Here is a 16,124-nt window from a genome sequence, read left to right on the forward strand (position 1 = left end):
CCTAGTGTGGGATGGGTGTGTTGGGAGTGAGGGGAGGAATGGGAGATGCCAGCCCCTCTCAGGACTGAGTCCAGTGGATTGAACAAGCCTATTAGACCATTCAGCTCTCTTCCACAGGAGGTGGGAAGGCTCCTAGAGTTGGTTAGACCCTTAACCATTTTCTTCTCAGTGCAGAACCGTTGCCACCTTGGAAAATTCATAGCCACAGAAGAGATGCTGACCCAACCCATCCGATCTCTTCCCAGCATTTACGCCTCCAGCCTTGCAATCTCTCTTCTCCCCTCCTAGGCCTCTTTTCTCATTGGACAACCCTGTCTACCCTCAGCACCTGGCACATACTGCCCACCACAGACTGACTCCAGAAGGCTGTTTGTATTGCACTTGTATTAACTATGCCCTCACCCTAACACTCCAGCGGAATTGATCCTTGACCTCACGGCTGAAGCACCACCTTTGTCTTGTCCACTGAGGCATCTGTCCATTGTGTGTGTCCTCAGAGAAAGAAATCCTTTAATGGCTTTGGAACCTGGGAAGAGGAGGGTCTGGCAGGTTGAGGGAAACACACACTGGTCTGCTGCTCTCACACTTCAGTCCATCCAGCCAGTGACATTCTCTTGAGCCCCTGGGTGCTCAGTCCTAGGCCCAGATCCACTGGGAGGGACACAGGGAACGACGGGCGAGGGCTTTGCTTTTGGGAAGCGCAGTCTGCTAGAGGAGGCAGGAGTTACATGTGCAAACAGCGAAAAGACCACACCAGAGAACCCCTGTGGGTTGGTGACAGATGATGTGGCACAAACTGTCTCTGAAGCTGAATATACCTGCCATGGGCTGGGGTTGGAGATCAGGGAAGGCTTCTTGGAAAAGGAAGAGGAGAAGGACAAATAATTGGGGCAACTTACATCCTTCTGGATAAGCTCCGCATAAACCAAGCAGGCAGCAGAGATCAGCTCGTCGGCATCAAGGTCGACCAGGCTATTGCAGGCCTGTGCAGGAGAAGGTGGAGGAAGCGGGCATAGGCTGAGGGGACAAAGCTGCTACTTATGGCTCTCGCTGGGGCCACTGGATCTTTTCCTAACCCACTTGGCACAGTGCTTGAAATTTCAACACTGGAAATTATATTTTGGGGAGATGGTAATTGTAGTTTTCATACTGAGGTCTAGGGAGTCCTGGGGTTCCACTGAGGGTCTCACAGGTGCCAAGTAGGACTTGTTTTATAACTGGGGTGCCATCTAAGATATTTTTGAATGAAGACTTCAGCACTGGTTAGAAATTTTGGGAAACTGTAGGTCTTTTGCCACAGGAAGATGCTAAAGCCAAGAGATTAACTGTGAAGCAGCCAAGCCTAGTGGTTAAGTACCAGTCAAGGCCTTGGACTCCTCATATGACACATGGGGTGAAGATGATGATGGGCATCACTCTGGGTCAGGCTTGTTGTGAAGCTCAAATGAGCGCATCTGTAAAGCACTCAGTGTGGTGCTCGGGACATGTCAGCTCCCTCATGATCCTTCCCAGGGCAAAGAGGGCACCGAAGCCCAGCTCCCTGCGAGCCTGGGGCCTTCAGCCGGGAAGGCGCGGCGGTGGGGGGGTCCCCTGGAGCCGTGGGCTGGGCTTGACCAGAGGGTGCTCTCACCAGGAGGATGTCATCGCCAGCCATGCTTTCCTTCAGGACCTGCTCACGCACCATCTGCAGCAGGCTGTAGGCCACCAGCACCTGGAAGTTTCTGCAGGGCTTCCCCGTCAGCAGAACCTGCTCAGAAAGGCAAGTCTTGGTCTGCGCCCTGTGGCCTGAGACTGCACTGCCCTTAAGATGGTGAGGTACCCACCACCCACAGGCCCAGGGTCAGACATTCCTGGGCCTCACTGCTGACTCGCTCACTCACTCACTCACTCACTCACTCACTCACTCACTCAGACAAGTGCTCACAGCTACCTCTGGGATTCTAGGCATTGAGCTGGCTCCTGGGCGAGTGGAGGAGGAAGGGAGAAATTGGGGAGAAGATGGGGAGGGGCGAGGGAGGTAGAGGGAGGGCAGAGAACAACCAGGTAACATTTGAGTGGAGCTTCCGCAAAGCAATGGTTGATGTCAATAGTACAGGTGTCACCAAAGTCCTGTGGGTGGTCATCAACTTGGGCATGGAGACCAGCAGGTCAGGAGGGAGGAGGGAGTCAGGGTTGAGTCATAGGGCTAAACCTTTCAGGCTAAATGTTGGGCTGTGTCCTGCAGACAATGGAGGCCACCGGACAGGGCAGTGATGTGGGGTGGGTGTGTTCTAGGGGAGGTTCATCTGCTGATGGCCATGGGGACTGGGATCAAAGGACTGCAGGTGCAACCTGTGTGGGGGACCCACCTCCTCCAGAGGGAAGGCTCAGCAAGGAGCTAGCACCCAGGTGGATGGGAAGACAGAGGAACGGGGAGATGAGGGAATGAGAGCAGAGTGAAGCACTTGGCAGGAGGCAGGGAAGTGAGCTGCAGGCCAGGTGTCCACAGCATAGGCTGTAAGGCCCCTTCTTCTGCCCTGACTGCCCAGAGAGGTGAAGTTGGTGGGACTGCATGAACAGATGGATGAACGGATGCTCTGGCCTCCTCCTTGTTGGGCAGGAGCAGGGTCACTGACCCAATAAACCCTGAGCACCTGGACTCCATCCAGAGCCAGCAACAAGAGCTCTCCTGCTGCCTGCCTGAGGGGTGGGGCCTATCCCTTCTGCCCCAGCAGAGCACCTCACCTCCCAGAGCCGCCAGACATCATCAAAGGACTTGAAAGCGCGCTGGAAGCAGAGGCAGAACCAGGGGAAGAGGGACTGCACAGCCCCTGCACCTTTTCCTTCTGTAGGGAGAGAAATGGGGTGCCAGCCAGGAGGCCATAATTAGAGAAAACGGATGAGACACACAAGGGAGCTGAAACAGACAGCCAGACACCAGAGCATACCAAACACGTGGGAAACACAGGATGCTTGGCTATCATTTTTCCAACTGCCCTTGGAGATGGTTTGTGGTGGATTTTCAGCTGTCCAGATTCCAACCCCATTGAGATGAACCCTGTCCACTCACTTAGGTGCTTGGCAAACACAGGGTCCAGGAAGCTGATGAGGCTGTTGAGCATGTCTAGGTTCTTGCCAACCCCGATGTTGATGACACAGCTGTGCTCCTGTGAGAGATGGGTGGGAGGGAGGGAAACCAAGCCCTCTGGGCTTGAGGGCACCAGGAAAGCCAGCCCTGCTCTCCAATTCCAGGGAGTCTCTGTATGTCTGGCTCCAGGCTGGGCCCATGTCTCTGTATAAGTCTGGGTATTGTGTATGTATGTGTGCACACATGCACACATCATGTCTGTGTCTATGTGGTCTGTGTGTGCCAGTGTATCCATCTATATATATATGTGCACCTGTGTGTGCATGTGCGTGTGCGTGTGCGTGTGTGTGTGTGTGTGTGAGAGAGAGAGAGAGAGAGAGAGAGAGAGAGAGAGAGAGAGAGAGAGGGAGAGAGGGATGCAGAGATGTTTCAGGTGTGGCTCACAATGCAGTGCGCCCAGTTATTTCTCTGCATATACGCTGTGGGTCAGAAAGCAGGGCCAGGGAAGCACAGAGTGCACACTGTTGCATGGTGGAGGGAAGGATGAGGGTGGGTTCTGGGAAGCCTCTCATGGATCATGAGGAATTCTTTCTATGAAGCAGCAATTTCAAAAGCCTTTAGCCTGGACAGTGCGGTGTGCATCTGGGTACCCCCAGTCCCCGTTGTGCCTGGAGCACAGGTCATGTGAAGGGAGCCGTGAGAGCAGCCTGATGATGGAGGATTGAATGCCTGGCTGAGGTCACTGGATTTTATTCTGAAGGTGTGAGGAGCCATGGAGTGTTTGTGGAAGCAGAGCATGTTTTGGGAGAGGAATGCCAGAAGTGGGCGCCATCACTGGGCCTTGTCAGTCACACCCTTTCAAGGTTTGGTGAGAGCTGGACCCAGCACATCACTGCAGCCCCCTCCACAACTCCAATGCTGCCACCCAACCCTAGAACACGCTGCACTGGGGAACACACTTCTAGGCTCCTCTGGGACCCAAAGAGCTGTTCCAGGGCTAGAGGAAATGGCTGGGGTTGCCAGTGCCTGCCTAACCTCAAGGGGTTGTTTAAAGATTTAGCGGGGGAAGGGGAGGCCCTCAGCTCAGGCCGAACCCTCACCGTTTTCTGCAGGAAGAATTGGAAGAGCCAGAAGGTCTCATGGTCATGTTCCACCATCAGCTGGAAGAGCATCACCATCTCATGGAAGCCCTGCTGGTACTCTGCGGGGAGGGGCCAGTTAGGAGGGGCTGAGTAGGAGGGCAGAGCCTGGGCTTGGGCAGGGAAGGAATCCCAGCAAGGAATTGAGAAGAGGGGGCCACGGGGGAGGCTCAGCGCTGTGGCACACCTGCCTGGGTGTTGCAGACATAGCTCAGGAGCAGGATCTTCTCCAGCTTCTTCTTGTCAATGAGGACGTTGCCCAGGGGATCTTTGTCGTAGAGCTTCTGGATGTCATATGCTAGATTGCAAGCAAGGGACAGGAGGGTAGCACCAGATCACCTCCAGCAGCAGGTCAATGGGTGAGTTTATTTCCCCCAACCAACCCAGGCAGGAAGCTTTGAAAGGAACATCAGCCTCCACCCCCCCCCCCCCCCACACTCTATCCCTCACCACACCCTGAGCTCCCTGGGTTTCTTCCCACTTCCAAATTTTTTGACCAGGCTGAACCCTCTGCCAGGTCTGTGACCCCTTCATCCAATTCAAATCCAGCCTGGTTCTAGACCAAGGTGAGAAGAGATGAAGACAAACCAGCAGGAACAGCATGCCCCATGGAAACACCATGCCCCATGGGCATCTAGGGGCACCCAGTAGAGGTGGGTGGATGGACTAACCATGGTTTAGGTGGGAAAATTTCAGGCACAAGTCAAGACAGCTCCCAGGAACTGGGTAAGTACCCCCGCAAGACTGAGGAGGGCTCAGAAATGGCTTCCAGCAGTCCCCTCTGCACAGCCCTCCCACCCCAGCCTGCTCACCGATGTTATTCCGAGTCTCTGTGAAGTTCCGGTGCAGGTTTTCCAGAAGGGGCTGAATCTTCTCATACATCTGGCATAAAGCTTCATAATTTTTCCTATGAGAACAGGACTGAAGCTAAATCAGGCAGCCTTTCCTCCCAGCAAGTCTAGGGACGCTGGGCTGTGCCCACTGTCTGGGATGCTGCCCTCCCCTCTGCCAGTGCCAGCCCTAACCATGCTCTTCTATGCACCTGGAGTGCAGATGGGGACGAGATTGACCTCATGGTTCTGCAGTCCGATGGCCAGACCTGAATCCTGGCTTCACAACTTAATAACTGGGGTCTGCAACCAGGGTCAAGCCTTGGTGACCTCACTTTCCCTCTCTAAGCTTCAGGTTCCTCAGTTGTAGAGTGGGATAAGACTAGCACCTATGCCTCAGAATTATAAGGATTGAATGAGGGGGTGTTATGTGCCCATCGTCACAATGAGGTTGAATGGTGTCCCCCATGTCCATGCCCTAACCTCTGGAACTTGTGAATGTATCCTTATTTTAAAAAGGGTCTTTGCAGATATAACTAAGTTAAGACTCTCAAGATGAGCTCTTTCTTAATTACCTAGTTGGGCTCTAAATCCAATGACAAGTGTCCATAGAAGAGATACACAGAGGAGAGATACAGGGAGGAGGCAGAAGGCCCTGTGACCACAGAGGCGCAGACGGCAGTGATGCAGCCACACGCCAAGGAACGTCTGGAGCCGCCAGAACCTTCAAGAGACAAGGAAGGTGCTCCCGCGGAGCCTTCTGAGGGAGACAGGCCCTGCCGGGCCCTTGCTTTGGGGCTTCTGGCCTCCGGAAGTGAGAGAATATGTTTCTACTGTGGCAGACACCTGGTTGGTAGTGCTTTGTTAAAGCAGCCTCAGGAAACGAACAGGTGGGCTCCTGTCTCAGCACTCCCCAGCTGGCCCTCAGATCCCCTGCTGCCCTGGATTTTCCTCCGACTCACCCTGCACGTCAATCTTCTCCACATGCCTAGGCTGCACAGGCCCAGGGGAAGGATGGGATGTCATGGGGAGGGGGTGTGGGGATGGGAGGAGAGCAGTTGCTGGGGTCAAGCCCATGTCTCGCTAGTATGTGGGCTGGTAAATAGAACTGGGCAGGGCTGTGTGTGGGCCCTGGGTCAGGAGTACCATGGGGATTTTGCCACTCAGAATGAGAAGTCTGTTTAAAGTCTATTTAAAGCCATGCTGGGGTGGGCACCCCCTCCCCACTGTGCTACCCACCCTTCCCTATAGGATCTGGAATGTTCTACCTCCTTGTACTGTCCACTGTGAGCCGCTCATCCTGGGAACTCTGCCATGAGTAGTAGCCCGTGAGGAACTTCCAGGCTTCTGTCCTCACGAAGGGGTGCAGACCCTGAAGTCGGGATGGGGGGTGAGAAGTCATGGTTCTCTGAATGCCTGCCAAAAGAGCCCCTCCCAATGCCACCTTCCCCCTTGCCCACCCATGCTCCCTAGTTCCAGGGGAAGACCCAGGCTTGGGGACCATACCCTTTCCAGGATGTTAACACAAATGAAGTCTCGTGACTTGGCCAACTGACCGTTCTCGTCAAAGAAGCCATCCCATTCTGTCTTGTCAATGGGCGGCTTTCTCTTCACCTGTTGAGGACAACCACGTAGCCTTCTGTTAGGGACCTTTGGCTTTTTTCTTCAGTGTGATTTTAAATGATATACTCTGGATTTTGCAATGTGAATCTAAGCTCACAGTAGTCTCTGACTCATTTCTGGAAATTTATCCTGAAAAAATTACTGAAAAAATATATTAAAATGTTGTATGCACAATAATTTTCATTGCACACTACTTACCAAAATGAAAAATGCAAGTGCTCTAAGTGTTATACAATAAGGGAATAGTTACATAAACCATGGTTTATGTACTCAATGGAATATTATGAAGCATATAAAACAATGCTTACAAGGATGAATAATCTGGAAAAATATAAATGTTAACAGAAAAAAGCAGAATGCAAAATTGCACATTCAGTATCTATCTTCTCTATGGACTATCTATCCTCCATAAATGTCTGTTATATATTATAAAACTACATCTTATAGGCTCAAATACATAGTGAATTAACTATAAAATTGTTAGAAATTGTTAGAAGACTAAAAAATACCAAAAAAGCTATCTAAAACTAACAGTGATTATTATTATTTAAAAATGTTTTATTAATTTTAGAGAGAGAAAGGGGGATGGAGGGAGAGGGGAGAGAAAGAGAGAGATAGGAGAAAGAGAGAGAGAGAAATATTTATGTGAGAGAGAAACATCCATGGGTTGCCTCCCATAAGTGCCCTGACCAGAATTGAACCTGAAACCCGGGTCTGTGCCCTGGTCAGGAAACTGGTGACCTCTTGGTGCATGGGATGACGTTCAACCAACTGAGCCACACTGGCCAAGGTGACAGTGATTATTTTGGAATGATAGGATTATAAGCACTTTTTCCTTTTTATTGTATTTTCAAACTTTTCTATAATGATATATGTTGCTTTCATAATAAAAATATAAAATAAGCACTAATTAAGGTGTATGTGTGTGTGTGTGTGTGTGTGTGTGTGTGTGTGTGTGTGTTTGGGGGGAAATGAGTACACTGCATACAAAGTAATTAAAAATGCTCATAAAACAATAACAAGAAGTTAGAGTTCTTATGGAAATGACCTCCCATTAATATGCACCTGAATATGCATGCATGTGACTCAAATTTAAATTTGCAAACAAGTCACCTGAGAATCTTTAAAATGCAGATTATGACTCAGCCGGTCTAGGGTGGAACCAAAATGATGCATTTCTTTTTAAAAATATATATTTTTATTGATTTCAGAGAAGAAGGGGGCGAGAGGGAGAGATAGAAACATCAATGATGAGAGAAAATCATTGATTGGTGCCCCCTGCACACTGCCTACTGGGGATTTAGCCCACAACCCAGGCATCTGCCCTTGACCTGAATCAAAACCAGGACCCTTCAGTCCACAGGCCGATGCTCTATCCACTGAGCCAAACCGGGTAGGGCAAGATGATGCATTTCTAACAAGTTCCCAGGGGATTGCTGACTCTGCTGGTCCATTGACCATATGAGTGGGAAGGTATTAGATGGTAAAACAGCACTGGAAATGAAAAACAAGAACCCATAGGCCCAAGTTTGAAACAATTTTCATTAAGTCCGTGTTTGGTAGGGATGGGTTGAACAATACATTTTAATAATGTATTTTCTAAAACCTTTCGCGTTTTAAGAAAAACATGTTTCACCTTTCATTCTGCAACACAGAGTCAATTTCCCTTACATTCCAATGAATGGCCAATGCAGTCACTGCAAAGAAACACTGATGGAATGGTGGTAAACTATATGACGCTTCAGAATAGTAAAAAATAGTCACCAAGCAAGGCAGTTTTCCCTGGAATGGCTCTCCCTAAATGCTCCGGCCACAAAAGCTGCCCCGTGTGGCCACCCGGGTCCTGCATCTTGAGTCTTCCCTTCCTCCTGCCTCTGTTTCGCATCCTGCAGTGCACACTAGCCCAAGAGGCTGTTCTCAGCCTGTGTGCCAGCAGCATCCAGCTCTGGTGCCCTTTGCCTTTTGGAGCCATGGCAGTGACCACCGCAGTGAGGGTTTATTTGCTGTATTTCCCACTTTCCCTTGGGTGATCAGTTCCCCTATCCTCTCTATGCGTTCTCTATCTTCTGAACCAAAATAGGACAGATGGGCCCAAGAAGGTACAAAAAAACCTTAGTGTTGGCCTAACCCTGGGAAGCAGGACCTTCCCCATTACCTTGCACCTACTGCATGGACACTCATCTGAGCCAATCAGAGCCAGGCTTCTGCCCTCTGACAGCTGTCATGTTTCATACCTGTACTTAGAGACTGCAATTCAGCATGCACTGTGGCAGTACTAGACGTAGGAGGAGAGAGCCAAAGCTGGGCTGTGTCCCAGATTCCTAATTAAAACAGGAAATGCATGCCCTAGCCGGTTTGGCTCAGTGGATAGAGTGTCGGCCTGCACACTGAACGGTTCCAGGTTCAATTCCTGCACATGCCCGGGTTGTGGGCTTCATCCCCAGTTGGGGGTGGGCAGGAGGCAACAGATCAATGATTCTCTCTCAACATTGATGGTTCTATCTCTCTCTCCCTCGTCCTTCCTCTCTGAAATCAATAAAAAATATATTTTAAAAAAAGGAAATGCATGAACTTTAGGAATTCATTTCCACTGAATTTCAGCCAGTTGGTTAATTTCTATAATAAAGACAGCTGTGATTTTGATGGGGATTGTATTAAATTTATAGATCAATTTAGGGAGAATTGATAACACTATTGAATCTTCTGACCCGCAAACACAGTATATTTTTCCATTTATTTAGGTCTCTTTAAATTTCTTCTCTCAGTAATGTTATGTAGACTTCAGTATATAGGTTATTCATGTATTTTGTTAGATTTATCCATAAATATTTCTTTTTTTGGATGTTATTGTAAAAGGTGTTATTTTTAAAATTTCAACTTCCAATTGTTCATTGTTAGTATATACAATAGATTTTTATATATTGATCTTATATTCAGAAACTTGCTAAGCTCACTTATTAGTTCTAATATGGTTTTTTGTTTTTGTTTTATGGATTATGTGGGACTTATTATACAGGCCAAGGATTTGAAACTATGACCCATGGGCCAAATCTGCCTCCAACTTGTATTTTTTTATATAAAGTTTTATAGGCACACAGCCATTCCCATTCATTCATGCATTGTCTATGGCTGTTTTTGTGCTATAATGGCAGAGTTAAGTAGTTGCAACAGAAACAACACACAAAAACTAAAATACTACTTGACCTTTACAGACCAAGTTTGCCAACCCTGACATAGACGATCATATTTCTTTGGACAAGGGCAGTTTAATAACTTCTTCCTTCCCAGGCTGGATGCCTTATTTCTTTTTCCTGTCTTATGCACTGGCTAGAAATTCAGGTATAATGTTAAATTAAAGTAGTGAGAGCAGACATCTTTCTTTTGTTCCCCATCTTAGCAGAAAAGCATTCAGGCTTTCATGATGCCATATGATAATTGTAGTTGCCCTTTATCAGATTGAGAAAGTGCCCTTGTCTTCCTAGTTTGTTGAGAGTTTTTTCAGGACTGAATGTTTGATTTTTTTTTTTTTTTTACATGATGTTCTGCCGCTGTGGAAATGGGATAAATCCATTTGGTGATCATATATTATCCTTCCTACATATCACTGGATTCTATTTGCTAAAATCTTATTTAGGATTTTTCCATCCATGTTCATGAGAGATATTGGCCTATAATTTTCTTGCAGTTTCTTTAATTTTAGTGTTAGGGTAATGTTGACTTTATAGAATGAGTAGGAATGCATTTTTGCTTTTCAAGTTTTTGAAGAGTTTTTGTAGACTTGCTACTATTTCGTTCCTCAGTGTTTGGTACAACTCAGCAGTGAAAGCCATTGAGGCCTGGAGTTTTCTTTGTGGGAAGATTTTAAACTGCAAATTCAGTTTCTTTATTTGATTTGAAAATGGAGACAGAGAAAATTGTTTCATTTTTTACTTTAAATATTAGAGATTGATAGGAACCATACAGTTTTCTTCCAACTCATTTTAATAATACAGAAACAACAGGGACATAATGAAATCATAAAGCATAAAAATAGAAATTCAAAAAATTAATTTTGAATACAAATTCATTACATTCTCTTATTAGTTGTAAACACTTAAAAGCATCAGTGATGGGCCAGACACTTTTAAGCAGTCCTATATAATAAAAGCCTAGCATGCTAAGTGTCCAGTCGACCAGTCAGTCGTTCAACCAATCAAAGCATAATATACTAATGATATGCTAAGGCCACTCAACTGTTTGCTATGACGTGCACTGACCACCAGGGGCAGTCAACCATTTGACCAGTCACTATGATGTGCACTGACCACCAGGGAGCAGATACTCTGACTGTTAGGTTAGGTTGTTGCTGGGGTCCGGCCGATTGGGACTGAGTGAGATGGGCCAGACACGCCCTGGAGTCCTCCTGCAGTCCCTCCCTGGCTGGCCAACCTCCCGCATCCCTCCCCGGCCCCGATCATGCACCAGTGGGGTACCTCGGCTTGGCCTGCGCCCTCTCGCAATCTTGGACCCCTCGGGGGATGTCGAAGAGTTGGTGCTTAACATAGTGCTTATCTATATATATAAAAGGCTAATATGCAAAGTGTCTCCTCAGGAGTTCGATCGCTTGCTATGATGTGTGCTGACCACCAGGGATCGGCGCAGAACAAAGGAAGGTCTTAGCTGGCAGCCGGCAGCAGGGAAAGGGAGGGCCCGGATGACAGCTGGAAGGCCCCAATTGGCCCTGATCGCCAGCCAGGCCTAGGGACCCTCCCCATGTGCGAATTTTATGCACCAGGCCTCTAGTTTAAATATATTAACTTGTTTAACCTTATCACCCATCTATAAGGTAGGTGTAGTTATTACACTGTTTTACAGGCCAGGAAACTGTAGGAGGGCTAATTAGCATATTTGAAGTCACACAGCCAGTATCAGAGCTGAGACTTGAACCCAAACCTGTTTAGTGCAAGAGTCAGGGTGCTGAACCCCAATGCCATGCCACCAGGAAGGGCAGACAAGAGGCAAGAATTTTCAGTTCTGAATTTAAAAAATATACATCTACACACGCTGTTAGCAAAAGGTATATGCTAAAATCAAATGCCTTAGAAAGATAAATAAATATATGAAGAAAGAGACAAACACAATAAAAGAGTGGCAAAGTAATCAAAGTAATATACACAGCACACCACAATAAAAGACATGACATTGACACAATAAGGAGAAATAATTAGAAACATCACAGTAAGTCATCTGCTGCCTTCTTTAAGAATTTGCATTACTAACCGTCTACCTATAACAATGGGCCATGTGCCTAGTCAGCACTGAATTTGTTTATAAAAAGTCACTGTTTTCTCCTTCCAGGAAACTCCTTTTCTCTGTGCCATTTACTTCCTTTTACTTCCCAAACCGTAGTTAACGACAGGCTACCCACAAGAAGCCTGAGACGTTTGCCAGCAAGCTGAGGACAAACACCAGAAGTCTGTTGACATGCCGAGGGCTGGAGGTGAAAATTTCCTCATGAAAGCCCCCTCCACCCCTTCTCCTACGACATCCACAACACCCGTCTGTTCCAGAAAGCACAGAGCCTGTATCTGAGGTCCTTCAAAATGATGGGGACTGCCAGCTCCATGGCTTCTCAAATCCAGCTTCACCCCTATTCCCCTATTCCCTAAGGCCCTGCACAACCCACCTGGGTAGAATAGCCTGGTGGCTAGGGAGGGGGAGCTATGTTGTACACAAGCTGGATATGCTTCAGCGATGCAGGAGCTGCTGTTCTAGTCCCCCGAGAAGAACACTGCTAGGTAGAGCAGCTGTGGAAGTCTCCTACTTCATGATGTGCACAAGCAGGCTAACACTCCCACCAGCAAGCCTGGGGGAGCCGTGGCCATGCTTCCCCTGGCGAAAGGGCTTCCTGCTGCCACAGACCTTGGCCGCAGGTGTACATCTCCCCACCCTCCCTTCCCTTCTGCATCACTGCATCACTAATATTTTTAATAAAATAGGAAATCCACTGGAGGGTCAGAAAAACTTTCTATGAATGTCTTTGATGCCACGTTGCTCTGAATACTCAGAAACAGAGCCCTCAAGAAAGCCTGGGAAGGGTCATTGACTCTGCTTAAGGTTCTTAACCTCTTTTACACTCCAGTTCACTTGAAGGACAAGACACACTCCCAACAGTAACTATGGCTTACCATGTCAATGGCTCTCACCCCGGAGAGAGGTGGGGGCCCCAAGGAGGCAGGCATATTGAAATTGGGAGGGGGCAGTAAGTGCACTTGAAAGTTACCCAGGTGATAAGCAATAACCCAGGTGTGGAGGGTATATCATCAATATAGCATGCTGATGAACAGAATGGTTTAAAACAGTGGTTCTCAAAGTTAGCTGCACATCAGAATCACGCAGGTTTGTTAAAACACAAGAATCTGCATTTCTTAATTGATGCTGATGCTGCAGGTTTGAGTGCCACTCTTGAGAATCACTGAATTAGAAGATGGCCTTCCTGCCCTCGCCTGTGTTTCTCAGTGGTTAGACCTGCACACTGAAGGGTCCTGGGTTCAATTCCCAGTCAAGGGCACATACCTGGGTTGCAGGTTCGATCCCAGCCTCAGTCAGGGCACATGTGGGAGGTAACAAATTGATGTGCGCTTCACATTAATGTTTCTCTCTCTTTCTCTCCCCTCCCTCCCTCCTGCTTTCTCTAAAAATCAATGGGGAAAAAAGAAAATGGACTCTGTAGCCCACTGTCTACACCTAAATACCAGCTCTGCCACTTAGTAGCTGTGTAGGCAAGTTTATTTACTCTCTGTGCCTCAATGGTTTCATTTATAAAATGAATAGCATCATCCATCTTATAGAGTTATGATGAGAATAAGTGGCTATAAAGCATTTAGAATAGTCATTGTACATTATAGATGCTATGTGAAAGCTTGTTGTTTTATTATTATCTTTTTTGAAGTTCAGAGAAATGAAGAAAGATATGAAGAAAATTCAAATCAAGGCCCGATAATAATCTGCAATGAAGCAATAACATTTAAAATTCAGGGAGAGGGGTGCCCATTTTGGATTGCTACTCTTTTATCACTCTCTTAATCATTATGATTAATGAGACTTGAAATTATAATTAGTTACTATAATTTTGAGAAATATACCGTGTGGACAATTTTTATGACTGAGGCGGACTTCTAATGAATAAATCTATCTTACTAACTAGGCTTGGAAGCACCACTAATAAAAGCATTACTGCCACCTGGTGGCAGCATACCAAAATTGTTGGCAATAGCACCAAGGAAAATTAATCAGCATCTTTAAGACTGAACTTGCAAACGTAAAGCTCATCAGTTGGAATGTCACAAATGAGGAAAAGGTAACACTGGTTTAGAGAGAAGGGTGAAAGGGGACCTGTGTTTCTCAGTCCTGTTGTTGGTGCTGATGATGAGACCAAGGTACAACCTACTTTTCTAGGTCAGCTCACAGTTCCAGTCTTTCCCACCCCGTGGGGGGGGGGGGGGGGATGGCTTAATACAAACCAGAGGTTGGGGAGGGAGGGACTTGGAGCTGATGAAGAACACGCACCAGGATGAAGGAGGCCGACAGCCTGGCAGAGAGGCTGTTTTCGGGAGAGAGGGTGGTCATGGCTCCTGCTGGTTGTCTTCAAAGCACCCTCTATGCTCTACCCAGAGCTTACTTAGAGCTTAAAATGATGCTTAATTAGTAGGGAAAGTGGTCTTCATTTTGGGGGATGAGTTGCATTCCCAGGGGGAACTGGGCCTCTCCTGACCTCCCACACTTGAACAGAGCCTGCCAGCTGTGTGTCACAAGGCCCTTAGAACCCTCATCATAATGACCTTGGAACATGGGAGTTCTCAGCTTCAAAGGTAAGACACATCCAGGAGCCATGGGGACTAAACCTACCAGTCATCTAGGAAAACCGCAGTACCTACAGGAGGTTGGGATTAAGACATGCAGACCATGTCCTGGGATGTGCTGGGGTGGTCAAGGAGGGCTTCCTGGCAGAGGTGGGCCAGGAAGCCTTTCTCTCTATCTCTGGCTCTCCCATGTCTAGAGTCCCTTCATTTGTTATCCCACAAGACCAGGACTCAAACCTGGAGAACACCTGGAATTGGAGCTTCAGATTTCTTCAGTGCAGCTTCCAGACATTCAGAATCAGGGCATCTGGGCTGGGGCCTGGGAACTATACTTTGAAAAGCTTCTGGGTAACTACAATTCAGTGTTTAAATGGTAGCTCCAGAGGGTAGAGACCAGTTTCATTTACCTTTATATCCAGAGCACTTAAGAAAGTGCCTGAGTGATTGAATAAATGACTTAAGTGCATGGAAAAATAAACGAAGCTCTCAGATCTCACTTTCTCTGTGTGTATTAAAGAGATTTCTATACGGAGCCCTGAGTTCCTTCTGACCAGGGTCAATGTCTGATTCTTTTGTACTTTTCCAGCCACCTGGCACTGGGCTGGTGCTCAATATTTGTTGAATGACCCTGGGGAGTTGGCTCCTCTTGGCTTCAACATCACCAGTCCTCCACCTTAAGCATCACTTGCATTTCTACTCAGGTCCTGGCCGTGCAAGTCATCTGGCTCTAAAGTCTCCTTAACTGGTGGGCGATGACAATAATTAGACCAACCAAATTTGAATCAGGAGCTTCGAGTTGGAATTTGGACTCTGACCTCAAATCTCCCTCCTTAGCTATGGGTCCCTGGCCATGACAGCAAAAGGTGTCAGCCTCTGCCTTTCACATTCCTATTGACATCATGAATCAGCATCCATATGGAAGTCTCCAGTGGACACAATTGTCTCTTTACTGTCCTATCCTGAAAGTTTGTGGCACTGCATGAGGCCTTTTAAATAAAAATGCTGTATCTCTGCCTCCCTCCGCTACCTTGTCCCAACCCAGGAAAGCATTACAGCCTCTTCCCCTTCATCTGCTGCCCCCAGGTCTTCACGGAGCAGGAGGTGAAGTGGCTTTGAGTAGGGAGGAGGTAGAGAAAGGACAGGACCACCTCCCACACAGGGTGCCTTCATTCTAAGGTCTCAAGAAGCGTCCAAAGCCAATGTCCAGAGCAGGAGGCGAGGAATGGGCATTACTTGCCATTTGGGATGATCTATGCCTCTGTTCTTCCACATGAACTATGTTGACAACTGAGAATTGACTGCAACTAATCCTAAGAAGCTGAGGATCAGACAGGGAGCTGGAAAATCTGAGTGCCAAATCCGATGTGGCTTCTAAACTGAACATGATGGACATAGTTCATCTACTGAATTTCCGTTCACCTCCGGCTCCTTCTCTGCAAACTTTAGATAATAACTCTGCTCCAAGTTGGTCAGTGCAGTTTGGTCACTTTACAAAAGCTTCAGAGCAACCACGTGGAGGTTTAATATTCAAACAGGGCTGCAGACACTGCGTGAAGCAAGAGGGTTTCTGATCCCCTTTCTCCCTGTTCTGGTTCTTACAAGGGGTTTACACACATCAATTTCA

General features: G+C 47.4%; 1 protein-coding gene across 2 annotated transcripts; it reads right to left on the reverse strand.

Moving 5' to 3' along the window:
* Positions 1 to 493: 493 nt before the first annotated feature.
* TBC1D21 (TBC1 domain family member 21) lies at positions 494 to 14,267 on the reverse strand. Of its 2 annotated transcripts, XM_059681068.1 has the most exons (11): positions 14,208 to 14,267; positions 6,543 to 6,650; positions 6,305 to 6,408; positions 5,019 to 5,113; positions 4,394 to 4,504; positions 4,168 to 4,268; positions 3,050 to 3,146; positions 2,725 to 2,825; positions 1,631 to 1,747; positions 900 to 983; positions 494 to 526 (listed from the first exon to the last, which is right to left on the reverse strand). In XM_059681068.1, exons 1-11 carry the CDS (start codon positions 14,265 to 14,267, stop codon positions 494 to 496), a joined length of 1,011 nt encoding a protein of 336 aa, XP_059537051.1. The 2 variants fall into 2 exon arrangements, with proteins under 2 accessions (XP_059537051.1, XP_059537052.1); XM_059681069.1 differs by lacking the exon at positions 6,543 to 6,650.
* Positions 14,268 to 16,124: the final 1,857 nt, after the last annotated feature.

The sequence above is a fragment of the Myotis daubentonii genome, chromosome 1, assembly GCF_963259705.1.
Source record: "Myotis daubentonii chromosome 1, mMyoDau2.1, whole genome shotgun sequence".
Lineage (NCBI taxonomy): Eukaryota > Metazoa > Chordata > Mammalia > Chiroptera > Vespertilionidae > Myotis > Myotis daubentonii.